At 40.9% G+C, this 26,818-nt stretch overlaps 1 protein-coding gene across 3 annotated transcripts in view; it reads left to right on the forward strand.

Annotated features, from left to right (window-relative positions):
• The window catches only part of MDFIC (MyoD family inhibitor domain containing), an 87,239-nt gene extending 67,649 nt beyond the window's left edge, over positions 1-19,590 (forward strand). For 2 of the 3 annotated variants that reach the window (XM_055314598.1, XM_055314597.1), the window contains exon 4: positions 16,966-19,590. In XM_055314598.1, coding sequence (XP_055170573.1) covers positions 16,966-17,213 — 248 coding nt within the window. In that variant the 3' untranslated portion in view covers positions 17,214-19,590. The remainder of the gene's footprint in view (positions 1-16,965) is intronic. The other variant, XM_055314596.1, reaches the window with a different exon arrangement.
• Positions 19,591-26,818: the final 7,228 nt, after the last annotated feature.

The raw sequence follows: 26,818 nt of genomic DNA on the forward strand, positions 1-26,818 counted from the left end.
TAGTGCTTTTGATTATTCTGTTACTTTTTAAAAATTATACTTCTACCCAGAAAGGAGTAGGAGCATACTGGCTCTTGAAGCCTGGTTGAACCCATTGTATCTGTCTGGCCTTCCATAGAGTGTCTTCCTTCTTGATGCTTGGATCCCTTGATGAGACCCTGTCCTTCTGGCATCCCTGCCTTTCAGAACCACAGTCTGGACTGTCTTTGCAACTCCTCTCTGTGCCAAGGGAGTTGAGCACTACTGAGGACACCTCAACCTCCCTATAAATCACCATCATGACCCATGTGTGGTCTTGGGTCTCAGCTGGATTTTCAGAATCCCTTAGCAAACCCCTAGTATGTCCGTCATTCATTCAACAAGTCATTATCAAGCTTTTTCTGGGGCAGGCACCCTTTTGGGGACTGGACATGGCAGTGAAGGATGCAGACAAGCAGACCTGCACTCTCCATTTTGCACCATGGCTCTTCTCTTTTGTCACCACTCTCTTTAAATGAAACTCGCAGAAATTTTCCCTCACTCTCCATAGGGAGAAGACGCTTTCCCTGCACAGATTTCTTAAAAGGATATCTGCATGTGCAGGCTCTACTTCATTTTTCAATTACTCCTCTTCCCACTGCTATTCACTTTCATCCCTATCACATCACTGAAATTTCTCCGGCTCAGCGTAGTATTTGACACAATCTCCTTGAAATCTTTTTCTTTCCTATTTCCATGGCACCTCCCTTCCTTGGAGTTTTTACGCCCTTGGTAAGTCGTCTCTTTTCCCCAGTCCTTTTCTCAAGTGTTGTTTTTCCCCTTCTCCTTTGCTCATTACTTTCTTCCTGGACGCCTTAATAATGTTATTCATTATAAGAATTTCAGCTACCTGGGGTGCCCTAGCCTGGACCTCTCTCTCTCTCAAGCTCTAGGCCAGTGGCTCCAGCCACCTCTTGAACATTTCCATTTGACAGATTTACCATGTCTTACATTTAAAGTATTATGATTATTTTAAGTAGATTCCTTTAAGTAGGAGTAGGTTCCATGCCCAGCTTGGAGCCCAGGATGGGGCCTTGAACTAACAACCCTCAGATGAAGACGAGAGCTGAGGTCAAGAGTCAGATGCTTAACTGACTGAGCCACCCAGGTGCCTCCCCAAACTATTTTAAGGCACACTATTTTTCTTCCTATATTTCTTAGTAAGTGGCTCCAGAAACCAGGGAGTCATACCTGACTCGAGTCTTCCCATCAGTGCCTCATCCATGGTCTTATCAACTCCTGTTGATCCGACCACCTCTACTATATTCCTCAGTCACTTTATCAGTCCCCCTGACACCATATTGGTACCACTGGTGCTGCTACTACCTCCTCCTTTCGAAAATGGAAAATTGAAAGCTTTCTCCTTGGTTTTCCCTGCCCCAATAATATTGAGCCACTTGCATCTCTAAAACTAGCATGTTCTTGCCTGTGTGCCTTTGAATAACCTCCCGACTACCTGGAACCACCTTTACTTTCTCTTCACCTAACACATGCCATCAGACCATCTGCTCCTGGGGCTTAGCCAACTTGGGATCAACACATATTCAGCATTAATTAACTTTCCATTGTACTTTGAATATTGTGTAAAGCCATGTAATGGCTCTGTTCTGTGCCAAGAAAAGACCTTGAGCTAGATTTTCATAGAAACTTAGTGTATGGAAAGAATTTGGAGATCATTTTCTTCATTATATGCATATAGATACTGAGTGAAATGATTTGTTGAAGGTCATTTGGCCAGTAAGTGACAGAGTCAAGGCTTAGAAAATAGGTTTTTGTGCCTCCAAGAATGCCATTTCCTTGTTGCTAGAAGCCTCACCAAAACCAAACAGACAGACAACCACCACAGACAGTTGTGGCATTTCTTTGGTATTCACTGGCCTGAATGGCCACAGTAGGTAATGAGCTGTGACTCAGGAAAACCTCAGTTGGGGGTGGCCCAGATGAAGTACAGAGCATCGAGAGGCAGCTAATTAAGAGGATTTTTATTTTTTATCTTCTTTTCTACAATTTAAAATAACAAGGCTACAGGATTTTTATTGGATGAGAAAACAGGTTTGTCAGTATTAGACTACTTGCAAACAACATGTTCATGGATTTTCTTGGCTCCAGAATTGTTTGTACACTAAATTAAGGTGGAGGTATTTATACCTTATAATTTCAATGTCATGCTGTCCTGTTCATCTGAGGCCATAAAAAAAAAAATAAACCTCAAAACCAAATGATATTAATAGATAACATGGGTGGAGAGGGAGGTATGTGGAAAGAGTAACAATGCCATCATTGATTCACAAATTAATTCCATAAATAACAGGATTTACCTCCTGTGCACTGCTTTGAAATGTGCTTTGGTGTCTCATTTCACTCAGCTTGTTCTTCTTCATCTGCTTGGAATGTCTGTCAGACTGCTGTGCCTCTTTGGTTGGGGCCTGGCTCTTCTATCAGGACTGGGGAGCACATCCTGGGCCTTCTCAAGGCAAGGCTATTCTTGCCTGTGGGAGGCCTATCCCCCCTGCTGGAGATGCAGTCCTGCCACCAGTAGTGTGCACTAACTACCAGGGCCTCTCAGCTCTTTGGATTGCAGAGATGCAAGCACATGGAGAATTAGGGTGCCTGATGCCAGCCCTGTGAACACGGTCAGCTTCTCTTTTTTGTGTGTGCCCACAAGATCTTGGGTCACAGGTAACCTGGGCAATCCTGTGGGGTTCAGTAATATGCTAATAATGGGTGACTAAGCATCTGATATAGGGAGTTCTTGTTCAAGATGTCAATGTACGATTCTGAACACACCTCCTCTCAGTGACACCCCAAATCTACAGCTACATATGGAACCATTTCTCCTGAGAGAACCTAGAAACTAGCTGTGTGAATCTTACACATACGGCAAAGAAAAAAACCCACATCCAAAGCACGCAGGAGTGGCAGAGATGCAGTCTTGTTGTAAAGCTCACCTCGGTGCAGTGACACACAATTAGAAGGAAACTCAAAACCTGGAGCTTCTCCCTGAAGAGCGAAGGGTTTGAACCCCACCTTTGGCACCCTAACCTTTACGGCTGCATCTAATAGATGAGCCCCCAAACATCTAGTTTTAAGCCAATGGACTTGCATCCCCAAGACCCAACCCAAAAAAGACTGTTAAACTGAGGAAAGGCTAGTAAGGGGCTTGTGCTCTCGGATCCATATGCCCCATGGCCCAGTATAGAGGCAGCTAGAGGTGCCTAGAGCTGAAGATAAGTAAATACTCTTTAAATAAAGTGTCAGTATTAGGGGCAGGCATCTAATTTAACACACATCTAGGGGCCTGGAAGGATAGTCTGAGAACTGACAGGTAACTAACAGGCTGGCAGCTACCATCTTAGGGAGGTTGCTTTCCCTCTGCCTCCCTCCAGCTAAGACACTGCAGTCCTCTCCAGAGACCTCAGAATGGGGGCCCTATCTTTGTTGTCTAGAATACCAGTGTCTTTGGGAGAAGATGAGCTTAGAACAGGTGTCTGGTGCCCAAGTCTTGGTGGACAGCAGGGCCTGTGTTCCTGGGTCCCACAGACTAACACAGGAGGGACTGTTCTGGGCCAGCTGCCTAGGGCATTGCACAGATAGAAGACTGAAACATCCCCCTAGTGTTTCTGTGAGAGAGGCCTATTTGCTTAACATGAGCTTTGACTTTGGGCAGGCTTCAGGTGGGGCATATATCTAGGAGCCTAACAATAAGCATTCCAGAGCCACAGACCTATGGATGCTTTCTTTAAGCTCTCCTCCTACCTTGCTCTGGATTACTAGCATCTTCCTAAAGGAACTTGTATATCCATCTGCTGCCCTAATTTTTTAACTGTCACCCAGTAGACACCTCTAGATTGCCTAAGCCTTGGAAGCCAGTGGGATTCATACTTGTAGTTCCTACAAGACTATGCAAGTATTTTTGCATACGTTATAAGCTATTGCTGCAGGGGCTGAGGGGTCGGGCAGGGTCTTTCTTCCAAACAGTTTGAATCTAGGTGCTGACTGAGATCCTTTCCTTGTAGAAGAACATTGATAAGTTTTAGCACACTCTCAACCACTGGGAGCCACTAAAAATAAAGTAGGCTATTGGACAATCACAAAGGTTTGAGATACAACCAAGAGCTAGGATAGGGTTGAATGGTAAGATTCATCTGCTACACAAAGCCACTGTGCTTCTTCACAATGGGCAAGGTGGCTGTTTTATCTAATGCACAGAAGCCAACAGAGAAAGTCAAGAAGAATGAATAAAGAGAGGACTAGGTTTTAAAAGAACAAGACAAAGCCTAAGAAAAAGTTCTTAATTAAGTGGAGGTAAGCAGTTTATCTAACAGTGAGTTCAAAATAATGATTTTAAAGATGTTCATCAAACTTGAGAGGAGTGAACACAGTGAGAACTTAAAGAGATGGAAATGTAAGAAATTACCCAATGGAAGTCACAGAGCAAAAAAAATAATAATAGAAGGATTCAACAGCAGACTATATGAAGCAGAAGAAAGGATCAGTGAACTCAAAACAGCAGTGGAACTCACCTCATCAGAGCAGCAGAAAGAAAAAAAGAATGGAGAAGTTAAGATAGCTTAAGGGAGTTATGTGACAACATCAAGTGGGCCAGCATTCACATTGAAGGGATCACAGAGAGAAGGGGCAGAAAAGTTATTTGAGAAAGTAATGGCTGAGCATTTTCCCAACCTGCTGAAGAAAACAGACATCCAGATATAGAGGGCTGAGAGATTTCCAAATATGATGAACCCAAGTCATACCAAGATACATTATAATTAATATGTCAAAAGTTAAACAGAAGGAGAGAATCTTAAAAGCAGCAAGAGAAAAAACAACATATATACAAGGGAACCCCTAGAGAGTATCCTCAGATTTTTTTCAGTAGAACCTTGTGGGACAGAAGGGAGTGGCATGATAAATTTCAAGTGCTGAAAGAAAAAAATGCACAACCAAGTTCTGGATTTCAGGAGAGAGAAAGCATTTTCCAGAAAGAAAAGAGTTAAGCCCACTGAACAGTAATGTTTAAGCTGAGGGGAAAGGGCACTAGTTAGTACAGGAAAACATATGAAAGTATAGTAAAATTCAGGATAATGTTATAAACGTGGCAGATTAATCACTTATAAAGGTAGTATGAAAGTTAAAAGAGAAAAGTAATAAAAATGAAACTACAATAAGTACTTAAGATAAAAAGAGGGAGAAAGTAAAAACGTAGAGCTTTAGAATGCATTAAAACGAGTTATAAACTTAAGATAGACTGTTAGAAGTGTCACTGTATTTAAACCTGTTGATAACTACAAAGCAAGAACCTATAGAAGATACACAAAATATGAAAAAGAGAAATCAATCTTAGCATACCACATTCATACAGGAAAATCATAGGTTACAAAGGAAGAGAGCAAGTGAAAGGAAGAAACAGAAGAACTACAAAACGGGGGGAAAAATACAAATTGCAGTAAGTATATTACTTAAATGTAAATGGACTAAATTCTTTCCTTAAAAGTGTTGGATGAAAACACAAGACTCATCTATGTGTTACTTACAATAGACCCATTTCAGATGTATAGTCACACAGACTGAAAATGAAGGGATGTTTAATAAAAGATCTTCCATGCAAATTGAAACAAGAAAGAGTAGCTATATTTAGATCAGACAAAATAGACTTTAAAATAAGGACTGTAAGGGAAGCCTGGGTGGCTCAGTGGTTGAGTGTTTGCCTTTGGCTCAGATTGTGTTCCTGGGATCAAGTCCCACATCAGGCTCCCTTCAGGGAGTCTGCTTCTCTCTCTGCCTGTGTCTCTGCCTCTGTCTCTCTCTCTGTGTCTCATGAATAATTAACATCAATGAATGAATGAATAAGTTACTATAAAAAGAGACAAGATAATCATATACTGACAAAAGGGGTGAATCCAACAAAAGGATATAAGATTTTAAATATTTAACTACCCACGGAGGAACACCTAAATATGTAAAGGAAATACTTACAGACCCAAAAGGAAAAACAGTAATATAATAATAGTAGAGGATTTTAATACCCCACTTTCATCAATAGATCATCCAGATAGAAAATCAATAGGGAAACATTGTCCTTAAGCAGCTCATTAGACCAGATGGACTTAACAGATACACACAGAACATTATACCCAAAAGTAACAATACACATTCTTTACATGGAATGAGTATGTTAGGCCACAGAGGAAGTCTAAATCAATTCAAGAAGATTGAAATCCTATTAAGCATCTTTTCCAGCCACAGTGGTATGAAATTAGAAATCAGTTACAAGAAAAATGGAAACTTAACAATTATGTGGAAATTAAACAGTCTACTGAACAATCAGTGGATCAAAGGACAAATCAAAAAATGCCCTGAGACCATGAAATAGAACTACAACATAACAAAAATAATGGATGCAGCAAAAGCAGTTCTACAAGGGAAGTTCATAACGATAAATGCCTACCTCAAGAAACAAGAAAAATCCCAACCTAAATTTATACCTCAAGGCATTAGAAAAACAAATGAAGACCAAAGTTGGTAGAAGGAAGAAGCAGCAAAGATTATGGGGAAGTAAATGAAATAGAGGCCTAAAAGGTAATAGAAATGATCAATGAAACCAAGAGCTGGTTCTTTGAAAAGAGATGCAAAATTGGTGAACCTTTAAATTCACCAAAAAAAAAAAAAAAAAGACTCAGAATCATAGATGGAAGAGGAGACATTACAAATGTTCTCACAGAAATACAAAAGATTTTAAGAGAGTACTATGCACAATTATATTCCAACCAGTTATTCAACCTAGAAGAGTAGATGATTCCCAGAAACACAAACCTACCAAGAGTGAATCATAATAAAATAGAAATTATGAACAGACTGATTACTAATAAGAAGATTGAATCAGTAATCAAAATTCCCCCAAAAAACAAGTCAGGACCAGATGGCTTCTCTGGTCAATTTTACCAAACATTCAAAGTAAGACTAAGCCTTCTCAAATTCTTCCAGAAACAGAGAAGAGGAGGAAATACTTCCAGACTAATTTTATAAGACTAGCAATACCCTGATACAAAAATGACACCACGATGCTGCAAGAGAAGAAAAAAAAATTACAAGCCAGAATCCTTGATGAACATGCATGCAAATATTCTCAACAAAATATTAGCAACCCAAATTCAACAATACATTTAAAAGATCATACGTTATGATCAGATAGGATTTATTCCTGGGATGCAAAAATGGTTCAATATCTGCAAATCAGTGTATATGCCATGTTAATAAAATGAAAGATAAAAATTATATGATCAATAGATGCAGAAAAAAAAACAAAATTCAACATATGAATGTATGATTAAAAGTCCCATAACTTGGGATCCCTGGGTGGCGCAGCGGTTTGGCGCCCGCCTTTGGCCCAGGGCATGATCCTGGAGACCCGGGATCGAATCCCATGTCAGGCTCCCGGTGCATGGAGCCTGCTTCTCCCTCTGCCTGTGTCTCTGCCTCTCTCTCTCTCTCTCTCTGTGACTATCATAAATAAATAAAAAAAATTAAAAAAAAAAAGTCCCATAACTATGTACAAAAGGAATGTATCTCAGTGTAACAAAAGCCATATATGACCAACCCACAGCTAACATAATCAACGGTGAAAAGCTTGAAAGCTTTTCCTCTAAGATCAGGAGTAAGACAAGGATGCCCACTCTTACCACTGTTACTCCACATAGTATTAGAAATTCTGACCAGAGCAATTAGGCAAGAAAAAGAAATTGAAGACATACACATTGGAGAGGAAGAAGTCAAACTATTACATGATACGTATAGAAAACCCTAAAGACTCCTACAAAAAAAAAAAAAAAAAAAAAAAAAAAAACCTCTTAGACCTAATCAATCAAGTCAGTGAAGTTGCAGGATCCAAAATCAGTATGAAAAATCTGTGGTATTTCTATATACTAATAGAATACCAGAAAGAGAAATTAAGAAAACAGGCTCATTTACATTTGCATCAAAGAGTAAAATACCCAGGAATAAATTTAACCCCGGAAGGTAAAAGTCGTGTACCCTGAAACTACCAGACATTCGTGAAAGAAACTAAAGACGACACAAATATGTTTGAAAATATCCTGCACTCAAGCACTGGCAGGATATTGTAAGAATGTCCGTGCTACCCCGAACAACCTACAGGTTCAGAGAAATCCCTATCACAATGGCAGGGGCATTAGAGAAACAGAACAAACAGTCCTAAAGTTTGTTTGGAATTACAAAAGACCCTGAATAGCCAACTCAGTCTTCAGGAAGAATGACAAAGCTGAAAGCCTCACGCTGTCTCATTTTATCTATATTATAAAGCGGCAGTAAGCAAAGCATGGTGATACTGGCATAAAAACAAAAACACAGATCAGTGGAACAGAATAGAGGCCCCGGAGATAAACCCATGCATATATGGTCGGTTAATTTTTGACAGTGAGCCAAGAATATGCAATGAGTAAAAGTCTCTTTAGTAAATGGTGCTGGGAAAACTAGACAGCCACATGCAGAAGGAGGAACCTGGACCACTATTTTCTACCATGCAAAAAGTTAACTCAGGATAGACTGAAGACTGTAAGACCTGAAACCATCAAACCCCCAGAAGAAAATACAGGCAGTAGTAAGCTATTCCTTGACTTGTAATTGGGTGGTGATTTTTTAGACTTGATACCAAAAGCAAACCTAGAATAAACAAGGGTGACCATGTCAAGCTAAAAGGCTTCTGCAGGAACGCCTCGGGTGGCTCAATGGTTGAGCGTCTGCCTTCAGCTCAGGGTGTGATCCTGGAGTCCCAGGATCGAGTTCCGCATCGGGCTCCCCACAGGGAGCCTGCTTCTCTCTCTACCTGTGCCTCTCATGCATAAATAAATTTTGGACAAATAATAAAATTTGAAAAATAAAAAATAAATAAAAGGCTTCTGCACAGCAGAGGGATCCATCAGGAAAACAAAATCACAAGCTATGGAATGGGAGAAGATATTTGTAAAACCTAATAGGGGGTTAATATCCAAAATGTAGAGAGAATTCATACAACTCAATAGCAAAATAAATAATCTAATTTAAAATGGGCAGATCTCAATATATATTTTTCCGAAGATGATATACAGATGGCCAACATGTCTATGAAAAGGTGCTCAGGATCACTAATCATCAAATCGTCAGGGAGATGCAAATCAACACCCCAATGAAATACCACCTCACACTTGTCAGATTGGCTAATAACAAGACACGAAATAACAAGTGCTGTTGAGGTTGTGGAGAAAAGAGATCCCTTGCACACTGTTGGTGGGAATGTAAATTAGTTTAGCTACTATTGAAAACAGTATGGAGGTTGCTCAAAAATTAAAAATGAAACTGCTATATGACTCAGTAATTCTAGTTCTGGCTATTTATCCAAAAGAAATGAAAAAACTAATTCAAAAAGACATATCCACTGCCATGTTCACTGGAGCATTATTTATAATAATTTATAATACTCCAAATTTATAATACTCCAAGATATGGAAATGCTTAATGCTTGAATATAAATGGTTTGATCAATATATATGTAAATTACATTATATAATATATATATTTTATATATATAGGTGTATACATATTTGTGTGTGTATATACACAATTGAACATTCAGCCATTAAAAAAAAAAAAAGAGGGACATCTTGCCTTTGGAACATGATGGACCTTGCGGACATTATGCTAAATGTAGAAGTCAGAGAAAGACAAATACCCTAGGATCACACTTATATGTGGCATCTAAAAACCAAAAAAAATATGAGCTCAGAGGTATAAAGAACGGATTAGGTAGGTGGTGGCCTGAGACGGTGAGGGTTTGGGGGTGGAGGTGGGTAATATGGATGAAGGAGTCCAAAAGCACCAAACATCAAGTTACAAAATAAATAAGTCATGGGGATGTAGTATACAGCATGGTGATTACATATTTGAAAGTGGCTAAGAATAGATCTTAGACGTTCTCCAAAGGTGGGGGGGGGGGAACTATGATGACAGATAGTAAACGAGACATATTGCAGTGATCATTTCAGTGTGAATATGTTGAGTCATGTACACCTGAAACTAATGTTACATGTTAATTATATCTCCATAAACAAATTCATAAAAAGCATCTGATATGGCAAAGGTGTCATTTTATCATCACCACCACCACCTTTTGCAGTGTCACCCCAGTGGACACTATTTGGCTTAAAAAAAAAAAAAGCTGATTCTTAATGTACTTTTGCACAGTATTTAGACAAGCACAGTTGTGGAAATGGGAAAAAAATATTAAGGTTTTGGGAGAGATTTCTTAGATCGTTTTTGTACAATTTTAAGAACGTAAATCCTAGTGTTAATGAAAGAATATATTTTTTCCTAGCCTCAGATGGCATTGTGACCAATTTCAGCAGACCGTTAGACATAGTCTCTCTAGGAAAATGCTTCTAAGATCTAAAGTGGATTTTGTTATCCCAGAAGTTAATTTTTTTTTTTTTATTAAGTAAACCTTTTGAATTAGAGATATTCCAACCGGCCCATTGAATAAAGTTAGCAGTGAATCAGTTCAGGTAAAGTATAGCCGTTCTCTGCTTATGCCTTCTAGCTTCCTGAGAAACAAATGGATGTAATTTAAATATGGAAAAGATTATTATTTTAAGTCTTCCGCTGCAGCCAAACACAAGATTTACTAATTCTTTCTGGACAGATTTCCGCCTGCTTCACTCTTCTGCAGGTTGTCTCTTAGCATTGCCATTTTGGGTCCCTCCAAGTGTTTCAACTATAAACTGAGCCTTTTATAAACCTCCTTTGGTTAAAATGGAGCAGCCCAATTTTGGGGTCATGAGCAGCGTGAAAGAAATATTGGTAGGGGGACACCCGGGTGGCTCAGCAGTGGAGCGTCTGCCTTTGGCTCAGGGCGTGATCCCAGAGTCCCAGGATCGAGTCCCACATCGGGCTCCCCGCAGGGAGCCTGCTCCTCCCTCTACCTGTGTGTCTGCCTCTCTTTCTGTGTGTCTCTCATGAATAAATAAAATTAAAAATTATATATATTGGTAGGTAAAGAGGCGTGGCCTCCCTAGAATAAATCATCTTCCATTATCTTCGTTACTATCACAGTCATATTTAATAAGTACTCCCACACGAAATCCCTCCGTGAGCACTTTATGGGCATTGTCCCTTTCAGTCCTCACCGTGCCCCTCTGAGGACAGTACTGTTAGTACCAGCTACCAATTTGTTATCTTAATACAGTGGAGAGATTTGGTAAATTAATGTAAAATGTTATTCGCGCCCCCCCCCCTCTTTTGTTTTCCTTTACCCTGCTGTTGGCTCACACGCTGAGTACACACGTGAGCGTTTTAAGTGAGCCCCTCTACCAACTGAGCCTTTACTCCGAGTTCTTTGTACGGCTCCTGAGGACCAAGGAAAGGTGCTGTGGTGCACAGGCCTCGCTCCCGGCCTCCGTGACTCCGTGCTAGACCTCAGTCGTGAGTAACCGTCCCTGGATCCGACCTCCCAGAGTGTGGAATATTCAGCGAATCAACCACGGGGCAGGCAGCGGGAGAGAGGAGAGGAGAAGCGAACACCGTGCGCCGTCCACCACGGCCCTTGAGACGGCAAGCGCGCCTCCCCTAGGTGCAGGATGGACCCAGCACGTGGACGCGCGGGAGGACCCTCCAGGAGCCCCCCTGTGGGGTGTGGGACAGCAGTCTTCGTCTTTTCCCAGGGTCCCCTCGGGTCTGCTGGGGGGAAGCCAATAGTGAAGATAATTGTGCAGTTCTCCTGCGCGTGCTCTTCTCTTCCTTTCACCTCCTGACCTAACTCACTTTCTTCCCTACTAGGAAAATGTTGGCTGTGTTCTGGCTACGATGCACGGCCTCCCGGGGACAGCAGCGTTCCAGAGGGTTCTGTGGAGGAGGTCCGCTCGGGCCGCGCGTGCAGGCAGTGGGTCACCGCGGGGCCGAGGCCAGGCCGGCCTGGAGCCGAGCTGCGGTGTCCCTGAATCTCCTGCCCCTGCGAACACCTGAGCAGCAGAGCTCCCTGGAGGGGTCTGTGTCTCAGCCGTGCCAGCTGCCTCGGCACCGAGGCCAGACACTTAGCTGTCCTGGCGGCGATTCAGGATTCCTAAAACCCACTTGCAGCCTGCTTTTGTGATTTGGCGTCGAGAAACCACGGTGGCAGCACAGGCGCGTCTGGGAAGAAGCAGGCCTCCACCCGTGAGGCCTCCTCGTACAGCCAGCCCCGCTGCGCCCCCACGGGCAGAGGGGAGCCTGCGCCGCCAAAGACAGGCGGACACCTGTGGCTTCTCTGTAGCTTCGGCTGTAAAGTCAGGTTTGAACTCCGGGCAATTGCCTAAATTACTAATTACACATAATTGGCAGCTCGTGTTTTTATCTGCAAGTGCTTTTTGGCGCGCTGTCGGCCTGCTCAGAACGATCACAAACCTCTTCCACTCCGTGCCCAGGTTACTTGTTGGCGGCCCCGATTAAGAAAGGAGTCTCAAGCGTTTCAGGCCTAGGAAACGGAATTAGAGATCAGAGGAGATAAAACACATACACATCTGCACGCACACGCGCGCACACACACACACACACACGGTTTGGGGGTTCTTCTCAGAATTCGCTGCTCCACGCTTCCTGGTACTCTGCTGCGTGGGGTCTGTGTTCCAAGAAATTCAGAGCACCTGTCATATCACAACTTAAAAGGGGCAAGCTAAAGAACTGTAAGAGACTCCTTCAGATTAGAGCTGGGTTCACCACGCAAATGGTTTCTGATGGCTTAGTCGGGTTCTGTTCACTAACTTTTCCCTTGTATTTTCTTAGCATTTGGGGCCACACCAGATTAGGTCAGTTTGGGATTGTTTCATTAGGACGTGAATGTGTTCTTACCAAAATGATCTCGGGGTCTCCTTTCCGACAGAACCACGCCCCCTGAACCAGTCACAGCCGACTCCACCAGTCTTCCAGGGTGCTGGTGATGCAGGTGTCAGGTGTCCCCTCACGGCAGGGTGCAGCTGGCTGCTTGCGGTAGACCAGCTGCCCGGGTCTAACAGCGATGACCAGGCCTAGGACTCTGAACATTCTGTTTGGGTTTGTTGTCGTCAGTCACTCGTAACAGTTTTGGTTTCTTTTCATGAAACGTTGTGCTCAGGCTTTCTGGGAAGGTACTTGGCTGCTATATGTCCCTTTGTTTCCCTCAATTTACAGTAGCTGTCAGTGCCCTCTGGGTAGTACGCTGAATTGCGCAATCCTTGCTTGGCCCAGTTTGGACAGGCATCCTTCCCAGAACCTAGTTGGCTTCTCAGAGGTTAAATACTCTTGGCCCAAACTGCAAATATGACTGAATAAAACTGTAAAAATGGAAAAAAAAAAAAAAAAACCCTCAAGAACAGGGGGGAAAAGAATTATTTCTGACTGCGAGCTACATCGATGCCGAGGACTCCTCTTCTTTAGCCTTCTTAGTTTGCTAATACCTATAATCCTCTCTTTGCTTCAAATAAAACCAACATCGTAATGCTGTTTATGATTGTTAATTCCCCTGGAGGTGGTGGGGGTGACAGTGGTAGCAGCTGTCCGCTCTCCCGCCTTCCTTTACTCTTTTCACCACCCCAGGTCACAGTTGGATCAAACTGCTCTTTCCAGAACACAACCAAAAAGAAAAACAAGTTGATTTGGTAGAATTTAGGGATCTTTTTGTTGTTGTCACTGCCCAGGTAGTTCTTACTTAAGAAGTACAGATAATGACCATGTCTGTGGTTGAGGTCTCTGTAGATGCACCTCGTTTAATATCACTGTAATCTCTCCAGTGCATTTTGGTTTGTGGTTTTTAGGTGCCACAAATAGATTGGTTTTTCAGAGTAGTGGTTTTCTAGTAAATTATGTAGAACCTGTGTTTTAAGAGGATTTTTTTTTTTTTTTTTGGTAAGTTTTAGTATTTACATAAAGACCTTACTCTTTTGAGACCTGTGTCATTACCATGTCAGAATTTACTACTTTTATTCATAGATTTGTGGACCTTAATTTTCATGTTTGAAATTTACAGATTTGTTTCTTTTGAGACACCACCTCTCTTGGCTGCCTACCACCTTCTATTTCCACAATGTAACTGGCAGTTTATCCGTTCTCCACTCAAACTTTGCTCGTGCTTGTTGAGGGTTAACCTTTACTGTCAACCCTTTATTAAAAGTGAAATTCAGAATCATCTTTAAAAGAGAAGGGAACACTAGTCAAGGCTAAAAGATCAAAACAAATCAGAAAGTTTTGGATTTATAGCTGATCATTCTCCCAAGGAAGATGAACCAAGGGCTCCACCCCCACAGTCAGCGCCGCACGCCAGGTTAGAGCATGGCCAATCCGGGTGAATGGCACGGATTCTCAGTCTGACTCTGCTACTGGCCTCTACCACTTTGGGCACATTTTCTAAAATTTCTCTAAGTCTATATTGGTAGAAACAAGGATAAATACCAGTACTGCTTCTTGAGATTATTAGAATTAAGTGAATTGATATTTGGAAAGAGCCGTAAACAGAGTTTAGTGCAAAGTATGTATCTAAAATATTGTTTAAAAAATGAAAGCAATGAAAACATATTCTCCATTCTGAAAACAGGCAATAAATAATTTTACTTCATTAACACTAGGCTTTCCATTCTATGAAAAAAACCAACCACGCATACCTATTAGTTACAGAAATCACAGTTTTGTTAAAGAAGAAGTGTTTGATCTACTGACAGCGAACGTGTCTTTCTCATTTTGTTTACTAAAAATAGATTTAATGGACTTAATCTGTGACTCTTGTTGGCTCAAAGTAGGAGTTTGGACGGACTACTCTGGACGTATGGCTGCTCATTTCTGTATGACAACTGTCATTGTTTAAAATCTGGAAGAGATTTTAATTCTCCAATGAATAGATAGGTCCTCTGAGGGGCAATGAGCTATTTAGTCTGGAATGTCACTCCCGTCCCTCTTTCTCCTGAGGGCTGTTGACTTCTTAACTAAAATCACATTCAGTCTGTCCACTCCTGATTCTTTGTTTCTTCTTCCTTTCTGTGTATAAGCATGGCTGGGCTCCCTTCTTTTGAATCAGACATTAAAACTTTGTATTTCTTTCTGCTACCAAATCTTGTTAATGCCTCCTCAGCCATGTAATCAATCCCGTACCTCTAGCTAACTACAAGATTTGATTTAGATTTCTCTTTATTACTTTAAGCTCTCAGGGTCTAAAAATTAACTCATCTGTCTCTGATTTTATTTTAACCTAAGAAGAGCCACATACTGAGAACAGAGTCATTTTTGAGAAAGGACTGGTATCTTGAATAGATGAAGAACTTCTAAAATCAGTAAGAAAAAAAAAAAGCACAACTTAATTAGAAAAATGAGAGGGAAACATGAATGCCCTGAACACCTGTTTCAAAGAAGAAGAAACATGAAAAGACATCTAAACTTACTAGTGAGGAGGTAAATAAATGCAAAGTAAAACCACCATGAGATGCCCCTTTCACACTCACCTAACTGGCATATATGAAGTAGGACAGTCTCCATGATTGATGAGGATGTGGATATTGAGCATTCTCAAACTTGGTTGGGGGGAGTAAATTTTGGAGCAAGTGCTTTGGAAACAAGTTTGCATATCTTTGCGAGCTTCCAGTTCTGCTAGTGACATAGCATGTGTGCTCTAGGACAGTGGCACAAAACTGTTCCAGACAGTACTGTTTGGGATAGCAAAACACTGGAAATGACAGATACATTCACAAATAGTGTGGATAAATAATGGCATAGTTAATCAATTGGAATACGCTACACCTGGAAAATAAGTGAACAACAGCGACATGAATCACTGAGGGGAAATAAACAGCGTTGAACAAAAGAATGCTACTCACAGGAATTCATAAAGTACCCTTTTACCTTTCTGATAGGTTACGGAGGGATGTTTCCACATTCACTGTTGTGAAAAGTACAGTGAAAAAAGCCAGGGAAAGGTTCAGTCAAAATCCAAGACATTGATGACCTCTTGATGAGGAAACTCTAGGTAGGAAGGGACCAGAGGAGGCTTCAAAGATGTAACCCTCTACTTCTACGGCTGGGTGGGATGACCATTCTTTCCCCCCTTTAAAATTGGTAGAGCCATTACAGATAGCTCTATGTAGGATGTGTTTTATAATACAGAAAGAATCTTATGTTCAAGAATATTCTTAGGGCTTTAAGAATACTCAGTTCAAGGTTCTTCAATTTCAAGTGAGCTTGTGTAGAATCCCCTTTTGGCCTTGAAATGAAAGCATTCCCTAGTGAAGTCGAAAGGTAAGGTCAGAAGTGTTAGAACTAGTTAATACGAGTATTTGTTTGAAGGCACATTCAAGAGAACTGGCTGCTGGCAGTTAAACTCTATTGTCTTCATACGATAATAAATCTAGCTCTTTCTAACTATCTTTAAAACAATTATCGTACAAATCACGATGATGATGTAATCCTGGAACAGCTGCATAACAGACTGAATATATCATACTGAATATTTTTTTCTTCCAATTTTGGAGCCGGTGGGTGGAGCAGTCCAATTTCTATTTCTAAAGGACTTTAACGTCACGAAAGGTGTTTAGCCTGTGTAGTAGAGAGCAGTAGGATATAGTGAAGATGGGAAAGAGGTGCAGAGAAGTGGAATCTCAACTAAGACCCCCGCACAGTACGTGAAAATGAAGTAAAATCTAAGCCACGCATACACACCTGTGCACACAACCACCACCTTTTTGGTTTCTTCTTTTTCCTGAATGCAGTATCGACTTCTAAAGATTGCTCTTCTAAAATTTAAGTTTATTTGTGAGCCCCCAGCTCACAGAAAGACTTCTAAGACTGCAGGTCGTGGGGTTCTGGATTACCTATTTTGATCAATTCTTATTAATTCAGTCCACTGATGATTTATGTTTGTGTTCATTTTTTTTTTCTCACTATGTGGTCTCTTCCCAATTGAAAACGAAGATTGCTGTGTCCACTGTATCCTGGCCTGCTTGTTCTGTGAATTCCTCACCCTCTGCAATATTGTCCTGGGCCAAGCTTCCTGTGGCATCTGCACCTCAGAAGCCTGCTGCTGTTGCTGTGGAGACGAAATGGGGGATGACTGTAACTGCCCATGTGACATGGATTGTGGCATCATGGATGCTTGTTGTGAATCATCGGACTGTTTGGAAATCTGTATGGAATGCTGTGGAATCTGTTTTCCTTCATAGGTATTTATCTTATGTTTGTGTTAAAACTGGAGCGTTTTAAGAATTTTTCTTTCAAAGGCGCAGAAAAACGCATGGTAAGATACTCATGAAGCAACCCAGTATTTGCACTGTTAACTCATTATTTTAAGTAATCTCCGAAAGCCTTTTCTCTCTAACCAAAACTACATGGTTTAATATGTGAAAATTTTAACTACTTTTAAACTTAATAGGTTACAATGACTGAGGGACATTTTGACCAAAAAAATATATGTATATGCTAAATGTCTCCTCCTTGTTATGCATATTTGTCTCTTTTAACCATTCTTAGGAGCCCCTTGCTCCAAATGTATTATTTCTCTGTGGGTATTTAAACCAGACAATTTATCTTTGATGTTTATCTCTTCATGGTTCAAAGGAAGCATCCCTTCCTTTAAAGTGAACTTTGGGAAACAACTCTGCACCATAGTTGGGGACCCAGTTTCATCTCCATCCTGGGTTCTTTCTCCCCTTGTTCAACAGACATTGAGCACCTACCGTGTGTTAATGGCCTGCCATTGAGCTCCTGTCCAGAGGGGTATACAGTTTAGCAGAGGAAAGAGACCTGTCACGGACAAACCACTCGTCAAGGCACACTGAAGTGAGCATTATGTGAGAAGGCCCAGGCTCTAGGAACACACAGAAAATAATAACTCTTGTCAACTGGAATATGCACAAGGCTTCATGGAGAAGGTGGCATTTGAGACCTTTTGGATGAATTAGATTTAGGACCAAGTTTTAGGTGGGGAACCCTTAAGCAGTTAAAAGAAAAATGCCTTAAGTATGTATTTTTTTTTAATTGCAGGAATATAGTTTTTTAAAGACTATAAAATTTAAATTAATATGCAGCTTTTTACACATCATTTAATGTTATGATAAAGTTTTTGATAAGAACCTAATGCTTTATTAAAATAGCCCTATTTTATAAAGAATTTGGAATACTTTTGATAAATGCATTTAAATTAGATGATTTTTTTAAATATTAAAATCCCAATATTTTGATTTATTCAAAAGCATTTTGGTTCTGTTTTTTTTTTGTTTGTTGTTGTTGTTGTTGTTGTTTTTGAGAGGTCTAAGTCTTTTTGGAGAGGGAGGTGGCTTGTTTTGTAGCCAATGTTTTATAAGCACCACCCGTCTTAAATGTAAACCATTCTTTCAAATGCAGTGGGAAACTTGACATCCACCACTGTGACCAGATTTCACTATTGCGACTTTATATTAAACGCAACCAACATGGCAGGTTATAAAGATGCTGCAGGCGTAAAGAAAATAAGTCGAGTAGAGATGAAGTATATAGTTAGCAAGGCATAGCACAAAGGAAAGCTGGAGTCTGTTTCCATACCATGTGCTTGCCTAAGTCTGGTCTTCCCAAAATTGTAATTTGGTTTGATTTAATGTAATTCCTTGTAGAAATTCTGGAAGTATACTTTTGGATTAATAGTTACTTCAGGTCTTCAGCTGAAATTCAAATTGATAGTGAAAACACTTGCATCTTTTTAGGAAGCCCTCAGCAAACCTAGCCTTTTAAGGTTTTTAACCCAAAGCATTGGAATGTCACTTATGGTTTCTCCTTTGAGATAAAACCTAGCTTCTAATCCTGTTACTTAAAGGACTTCAAGAAAAAAAAAAAAAAGGCAAACTCCTGCATCCCCTTTTCAGCGCTGTGTGTGTGTGTGTGTATACAAGCACCCTTTAAATTGTCAGGTTTAAATAGAATTAATAGGAAACCGCTTTGTCTCTCTCTTGTCTAAAGAATGCCTTTTGTTACATTAGTTATAAGAACATCTTTGTACTATTTCATAGTAATCAGAATCTGAATATTTACGTATACCCAAAGTTAACTTATACGTATCTGTTAGGATATAAGAGTATCATCTGTGTATTGACATATAAAGCCTTCTGATGACCTGGAATTGTTAAAATGTCACTTTTTTATCTCGCGAGATTTTTCAGCAAAGTGATTTGTCTGCCACTATTTGCAGTGAAAATATTAGCACTTTTAAAGTAATGTTTCTTCGTAACAGAGAATATTGGTGGATAGAATTTCTTTTCATATTTATATTCACAGTACTTTTTCTCTGTCGTCTACTCTAGTCATTCCATAAAGTATCTTGTATGATTTTTAAAAAAGAAAAGAACCAAAGTAGGAAAATGTGAAAATAGTTTCAGTGTATGTTAGAATTTCTGTATGTAAAATGTTTTGTTGAATTACATGGCCATCATGACTAAGTGCTCTAGTTTACAGTTACAGATTTGGTCTCTTTTTAAATGTGGAAACCTAACCTTTAATATTTTTAAACTGGACCTGTATTATCCTGAATACATTATTTTGAAATAAAAAAAAATTCTCTATTGTGCTTTAGCATATTTTCTACCTAATTACTGTATTGATATTTGAATGAATCTGACCATAATTTAAAACTCGAGGCTTTCATCTTGTTACTTCCCTTCCTGAAGCTTTCCTCATTTCCTTATGCAAATCACATGACTCATGCCTGTAAATGAACTCTGAAAGATTCAGATCCGTTTATACTGCAAATCATAGTTAATATATGATTTTAAAACATAGTCTTAGGTAAATGGTTTTTAGAAATTAGGAGATAATTCCAAAGTAAATAAATGGAAACAAAGGTAATTTTGTTTTTAATATATACACTGAGATAACACACACACACACACACACACACACACACACACACCATCTATGAAATCAGGTATTAGATTTAATGAATTTCACCCAAAGTTAAATCATCAGAAATATTTTCATCTAGGGTTTTTAGTGGTACCATCTTTAAGTAGTAGGTGATGTTTTATAGTTAGTATTTAACCCCCCACCCACCCTAAAAGACATTTTAGTTAGAAGGCTTTTTATTTAGGAATATAATTTTATTTCTGTATTCTTAGTCTATCAACTATATCCTTTTTCCTCACCTAAAGTCATCAGGATATCTCTGAACACTTCCAAGAGTAACCAAGGCAACCTTACGTAATAACTTTCCACCCTTCATCCATACAAACTCTATCAGTGCCCTAGATTCTAATGTTATAAATGTCAAAGTCACCGCCTAACATAAATAAGACTGGAGTCCCGAGTCTGTGGCTTGCCTTCTCAGTTTAAGTGCTTGGGTTTAGCCAACCACCTAATGAATAAGTTTATTTATTAATGAGATTATTTTTCAAATTATTCAAGACCTTAATGCCCTTTCCAATTACTCGTGATTTGTAGACCTGTAGGTTTATCACATCTAATCTGACAGGCAAGATAAAATTTCATCAAATACTACAGTATCCATTTTTCTTTTCCCTTTACACTAACGTAGGAAAGCCTACCATTTTTGTTTTAAATACTGGTTCATATATTAATAGGCTTCAGTCCACACTTGCTGTTTACGTTTTTTGATGAAGAGTTTTGTTTTGTTTTTACAAGGCAGTCCCTTGAACAACTTTCATCTCCATGCCCCACTATAACCAGTAAATTTCCAGTACCTGTTTTCTCCAGGTAACCCAGTGGAGTCAGGACCCTCAGGGAGCTGCGACCTAGGGCAGAAGTTCGGCACCTCTCATGAGAAAACTGCTAGTATTTATTTGCTTATTTAATATTCGAGATTCTCTGGGAAAGAGAGAGAGAGTGAGAGTGTGTGTGTGTGTGTGTGTGTGTGTGTGTGTAGACGGGGTAATGTCACGATGCAGCCCTACAGCGGAGGGTGGTTTTTGCAAAAACGATCCGTGGTGACTAAATCCACCCAGTATTTGCACATCCCCAAATCCCCAACAATAACTGCTCCCTCTGCCTCACAGCGCCATGAATCCAAACGCCTCGATCACGTTCTCACGAAGCCAGGAGCCAGCCGGGTGCAAAGGCTTCGGAGCGCAGCCCCAGCCAAGCCCAGCCCGAAGGCAGGCTCTCTTGGAGGCAGGGACTGCACCAGCCCGTTCCTCCCCAAGCCGGGACACCAGTGTGACAGTGTCCACAGGGGCCTCACCGACAGCTCCGAAGCTGCCCGACGTCAACACAAGGACTCCCCCCCCCCCCTGGCCTTGCCTGAGCGCTGGCTACAAGGCCTGGTTCCATTGTTTGTCTGTTACTTGTGCCCCCCGTCCCTCACCTCGGGGCTGCGTTCGGCTGTGGGGTGGCCGGGAAGAAATCACGCTCCATGGCCATCCTTTGACACGTTCCCGCCACGGGGTATGGCTAACGCGCGTTAAAGACAAAGTATGGCTTTGCAATCAAGTGCTCGCTTCCAGGCAGGTCTTTGTGTGAGGTTCAGTAGAGAAGGTAATTATTAGGAAAATCGTAAAAAGCAAATTCAAACAAATTCTAAGTTTAGCTTGAAAAATTGAAAAGGTTCTTAAGTTCTGTCTGATGCATAAAGGGGTAGAAGCAAAAGAATTACGTTCCAAAGCCAAGAAAGAGGGTGTACAAAAGCAGCTGATCCACTTGACATAGTTCATAGCCTTTTGCAAAGGAATAAAGCCTGTTGAGCAGGGAACCAAAAGATCTCATTATAGGATGAAGCCAAGCCATATTAAAGCTTGTGCACTAGTAACTATGTCTAAAAACAGCCTGCTGTTTTATATTGAACCAATACATTTCTTAACTTGGTAGGTTGCAGCGTAAAGATGTACAGAGCCTGTCTGCTGGATGCTATGCCAATTACACGTGTGGCGGAGTGGTGTCAAACACCTACAAATAGTTAGGATCTCAAGCAATCTTCGAGTGAAACAAAAGAAGTTTTAACATGTCATCTCAAAACCTAGAAAGCACAGTTCTTCATGTGTGTGTCTGACTCTCAGAGTCTTGAGATCACCTTTATTAGATGATTTAACGTGGACGTCATAGGATCCCTCAATCAGAATGCACAATTCTTTCAAGGACATGAATAGTGCCTGAGAGATAAGGAGAACATCTTTTAAAAGTAACACCTTCAGATGACAAGGCATCTGTGATCAGCTCTGCAGGAAGGGCGTTTTACTGGCGTTGAGGCGGAGGAGGAGGGAGATAGGAATACATATTCGATTAGATTTCCTTAGATCATCAGAAAGAATAATTGGGCATATTTACACAATTACATTTTAGTAAACTATTATGCCAGCTTAACGAGAATACATATTCTGGTAAAAGTACATTAAATTGCAATCCAAAAGCAATTTGGCTGCTGAGGACATTATTTTTTTTTTATCTAATTATTCACAAATTAATGAATAAAATTAAATTCCAATCACTGAAGAAAATGAAGCAAGGGCGAGACTCAGAAATACAGATTAGTTAAAGCAAAGATATGCAATGCATAACAGAATTAAAGCATTTCTTTTACTCAAACTCAGTGCTTAAAAAAGAACAAATCCATCATCTTGAAATTTGACTTGTAGCTTGACATTAAAAATAATATGAGTAGAATTTTCAGTGGGGTAAGCACAAAACTAGTTCAAGTTGTGTCACTCTCAATTACTGTACTCAGGTGGTGTGCCCATTAAAATTCCCACTTGTGGGTTCCGCTCACTATGCAAATGGGGTCATTACCTGGAGAATTTAATTGGTTATGACACTGGGAGTAGGACTTTTCCTTTCAAAATAAACCTACTTACACACATTTTCACTAGAAATGTGATTGTTATATATACTTTGGATTGTTTTGCTCTATCAATATTTACTAAAATTAGACTGTCTTTGCTTACTTATTTCTTACGAATAATTCGCAGTGGATCCAGGTTACTTTGTGGATATGGTTTTATTTGTCTGTAAAACTACCTAGAATAACTATTTCGTAAATCAGTTTGCTTATGACAGTATCAGGTAAGTCTCTGTGTCTGTCGCCCCACCCCTCACGCGGGTACGTTTCCAGAAAAGGTTTTCATCTTCTCAGTAGTACACGTTTTCTCTTTCATAAGCGTTCTGAATATTTGATTTGAGGAAATTCTTCCATTTTTCTCTTTTTGAGGGGTCACTTTAAAGAAGTGTGCAGTTAAAGACTTAACCTGCCCTCTCGGAAGTGTAACACGCATATTATTTGTATGATACATAATGTGTAAGGATACTTATGGCCCAGGAACCGTATCTGTACCACTTGCAAGGTCAGGTCCACTGAGGAGTCTGGGTGAGGACATAATTTGTCAGAATTAGTTCCAGAGACATTTCCACCAAGAGCCACTGGACGCCTGATTATGTAAGATTTCTATTTGTAAGTAAACTCTACACCCAACATGGGGCTCGAACTCACAACCCTGAGATCAAGAGTTGCTCGCTCCACTGACTCAGCCAGCCAGGCGACCCTAGACAACTGAATTTAAACAGAACAAACAGCAAATCTGTGTGGAAAGTGCAGCTCTTCCTACACCTACCCCGGGCTCCCATCGACTGTGGCGATTTCAACCCGAGAACACCCGAGGTTATAGCCACCTAACAAGAATATTAATAATGGCCTGAATTTGCAACGAACACGGAAACTACAGGTGGCTTAGTGGATGGAGTATTAAACTGGGCACCCAGGAGTTTAGTTCCTAGACACTGACTCAACCAGCAGCTCCCAGAGTGGCCTAAAGGAGGAACAGGATCGCTGTAAGTATGAACAATAGAATCCCAGGGAAGCTCTAACATTCTTGAACGAGCAGCGCTCTACAGTCCAAATTTTTTTTTTTTTTTAATCACACCAAGTTGGACAAGCCAAGATTTTATCACTGGCTTATCTGGATCTAAAGAGAACATTTTTTTTTTCCTTTAATGTAGAAAGGAATATTCTAAAATGAGAGAAATCATTCCAAAGATGGTAGAAGCAGAAAGAGTACATGTTCATACCTGGACCATTGCGCAGGATTTTGACATCTGTAACTACAGGAAATTTCCCATAGAATATCAAATATGGATCCAAGTCTCTGACATTCATTTTTCTATGATATTTCTAATTGTGCCCGGAGGATAAGAAGGAGTTGGCGCATCCAATAAATATAATCATTTACATGCACGGAGCTCCCTTTGAAGTTAATAGGACCTATGGAAAGGAGAGTTAGGCGCCACGAAAACGGAGTTCAACGTGAACCTAGCTCTTTCTTGTTAACGTGCAGCGATATTGCCAACACATTTGGATTTTCTCACTGCTTATCTTTTCTTTGTATGTGATGTTTAAGTTGGAGTTGAGTGAAGTGCTCCATGTGTAGAGGAAAGATAGTCAAGAGAGAGGATGTGATGATTGCGGGCATATACTCAGGGACTAGCTTTATAAGATAGTATCCAAGAGTGATGGGGCCTGACATTTGTAGAGCTTAACTTTTCACAAGGAAGCCGTTTCCGCTTTCCCATTTGATGTTCACAACCCTGTGATCCATCTAGGATCTGCATCTTCCCTTCTGGTTTACAGACCAAACAACGGGGGACAGGTGGCTTAAGTTCATTTCCTCAAGTAGCTCCCTCAGACCTAGGAAACCCAATGTCTATTCCCAGATCTTGCTATTCCAACCATATTTGGCTTAGGAAATCTTACATATAATTTAACAGAATGGGTTCAATCACAACTGCTTGAAGCTGGCATGAGGACATGGGGACCTGAAGTCTCATCAGCCTTATTTTCTGTCTCCCATCTTTGCCACCTGGAGTGGGCATCCTAGCACAGGTTCCCGGGGAGACTGAAAATCCTAGCCACTGCCCTTAATTCGCATTATGTGCATTGACGCAAAGCCAGTCTGCTCAGTATTGCACTATCTTGTCCCTGTTTATCAAAGCTGTCTTTTTTTCTGGATAGATAAGGAATCAAGAGCTAGATGTTATTGGGGCAACTGGGTGGCTCAGTGGTTGAGCGTCTGCCTTCAGCTCAGGGAGTGATCGAGTCCCTCATTGGGCTTCCCAGAGGGAGCCTGCTTCTCCCTCTGCCTGTGTCTCTGCCTTTCTCTCTGTCTCTCATGAATAAATAATTAAAATCTAAAAAAAAAAAAAAAAAAAAGGAGTTAGATGCTCTTCATCAATTGTTTGCTGGTCATTCTCCATCTGTCTAAGTCTGTTCTCTATCTCTGCCTTTGTGCCAGGCTCCCTCGCTTTCTGGTTTCCAACTGCCTTTGGTTGATAGCAGCACTGATGGGAAACAGAAGGTGGGAAGAGAGAGAGGTCAAGGTATTAATTCCTGCCCTACTCCTTGGCCCCCTTCCTGCCAGGTAATGACCTTTACTACTCCACCAACATCCAGTGCTACCGTGTAGCCAGCCTTCTCTTCAGCTCCCGCTCCCTGCTTTTGCCCCTTCAGGCCTGGAGAAGTACCCACTCCCACTGGTACTGGCTTCTGACACTTCAGCTTCCCTCGCTGCTTACCTTACAACAGATTCTTCCCCCGTGAACAATCTCTTTTATTAAGTGCTCTTTAATTAAGCCCTTTGAGTGAGCCATCTGTTTTCTGCCAGGACACTAACGAGGTAGTAAGAGTAAGTGTGTGTGTGTGTGTGTGTGTGTGTGTGTGTGTGTGTGTGTGTGTGTGAAAATATGCACATGTTGTCTGAGTCCAATCTTGGTATCACGTGTTTCCAAGATCTATCGAAGTAATGTAAACTGGTGGTTTCTTAGATGCGTGTCTCTCCAGCATGGACGGTCAAATCAACTCTTACAAGAACTACACTAGACACTCCAGACGTGAACTTAGCAATTTCAAGTCCGATAATCACACATCTTCATACCAACGTCTCACACTGTAACAAGCTGACACAGAAGAGGGAAAGGGGGTGTCATTACCATGAGTGATCCAAAGTTTTCGACTGAGGTTATAGAACATTTAGGATCCCCAGAGATGATGAAATTGAACGTCGTTCCACACAACCTGGACCCACACAAACTCATTATCTGTGTACAAGCAGACCCACAATAGAACTCTTGGTCTGGACATCAGTCCCTCCAGAAAGGTCCTATTTAGAGACTCCACATGAACGTGAACAAAGATAGGAAAACCACTTAACTGGACATTTGTACACCTTCAGAGTCAGACACTTTCAAGCTGCAGTAGGTCCAACATCAACCTTAGTTTTCTGGTTCAGGCCTGGGTTGGTAAATGACAACATGTTAATCGGTACCTCAGTCACTCAATTAGTTAAGGAGCATTTACTGGTCACCTGGGTGCCAGATTCTGTGCTCTGAGTAGTGACAGCAAGGCGACCATTACTGGATTCTCAGAGAACGCACGTTAATCTGATGGAATTCAAGAGTTAGAAGACAGACAGGTAGGACTGCTGCAAGAGGAGAGAGGGAGGAGGGACTAAGCTCCCTGGAATAGCCGGGAGGGTTTCCCAGAAGTCTTATTCAAACTGGGATTGGAGGAAGAGCAAGTGGTTAAGGTGTTCATTCTCAAGTTGTAAGAATATTAAAAAGGGTAGAGTGCAGGCGATGGCAAGTGGAAGAATGGAGTCCAGCGAGGCAGCACAGCACCAGAAATGCCTTGCTTGAGGGTTTCCGAACTCAGACCTGTAGGCAACGTGAAGCTTTCTCAGGACTGTCATCAAGGAAACGGGGTCGAATTTATATTTTGATATTTTATTGGGGCAGCGGTATGAACGACAGACTAGAGGAGGCTGAAGATGAATGTCAGGAGGCAGTAAGAGATCGTGTATTCATTTACACAAAA

The sequence above is a fragment of the Nyctereutes procyonoides genome, unplaced genomic scaffold, assembly GCF_905146905.1.
Source record: "Nyctereutes procyonoides isolate TBG_1078 unplaced genomic scaffold, NYPRO_anot_genome, whole genome shotgun sequence".
NCBI lineage: Eukaryota > Metazoa > Chordata > Mammalia > Carnivora > Canidae > Nyctereutes > Nyctereutes procyonoides.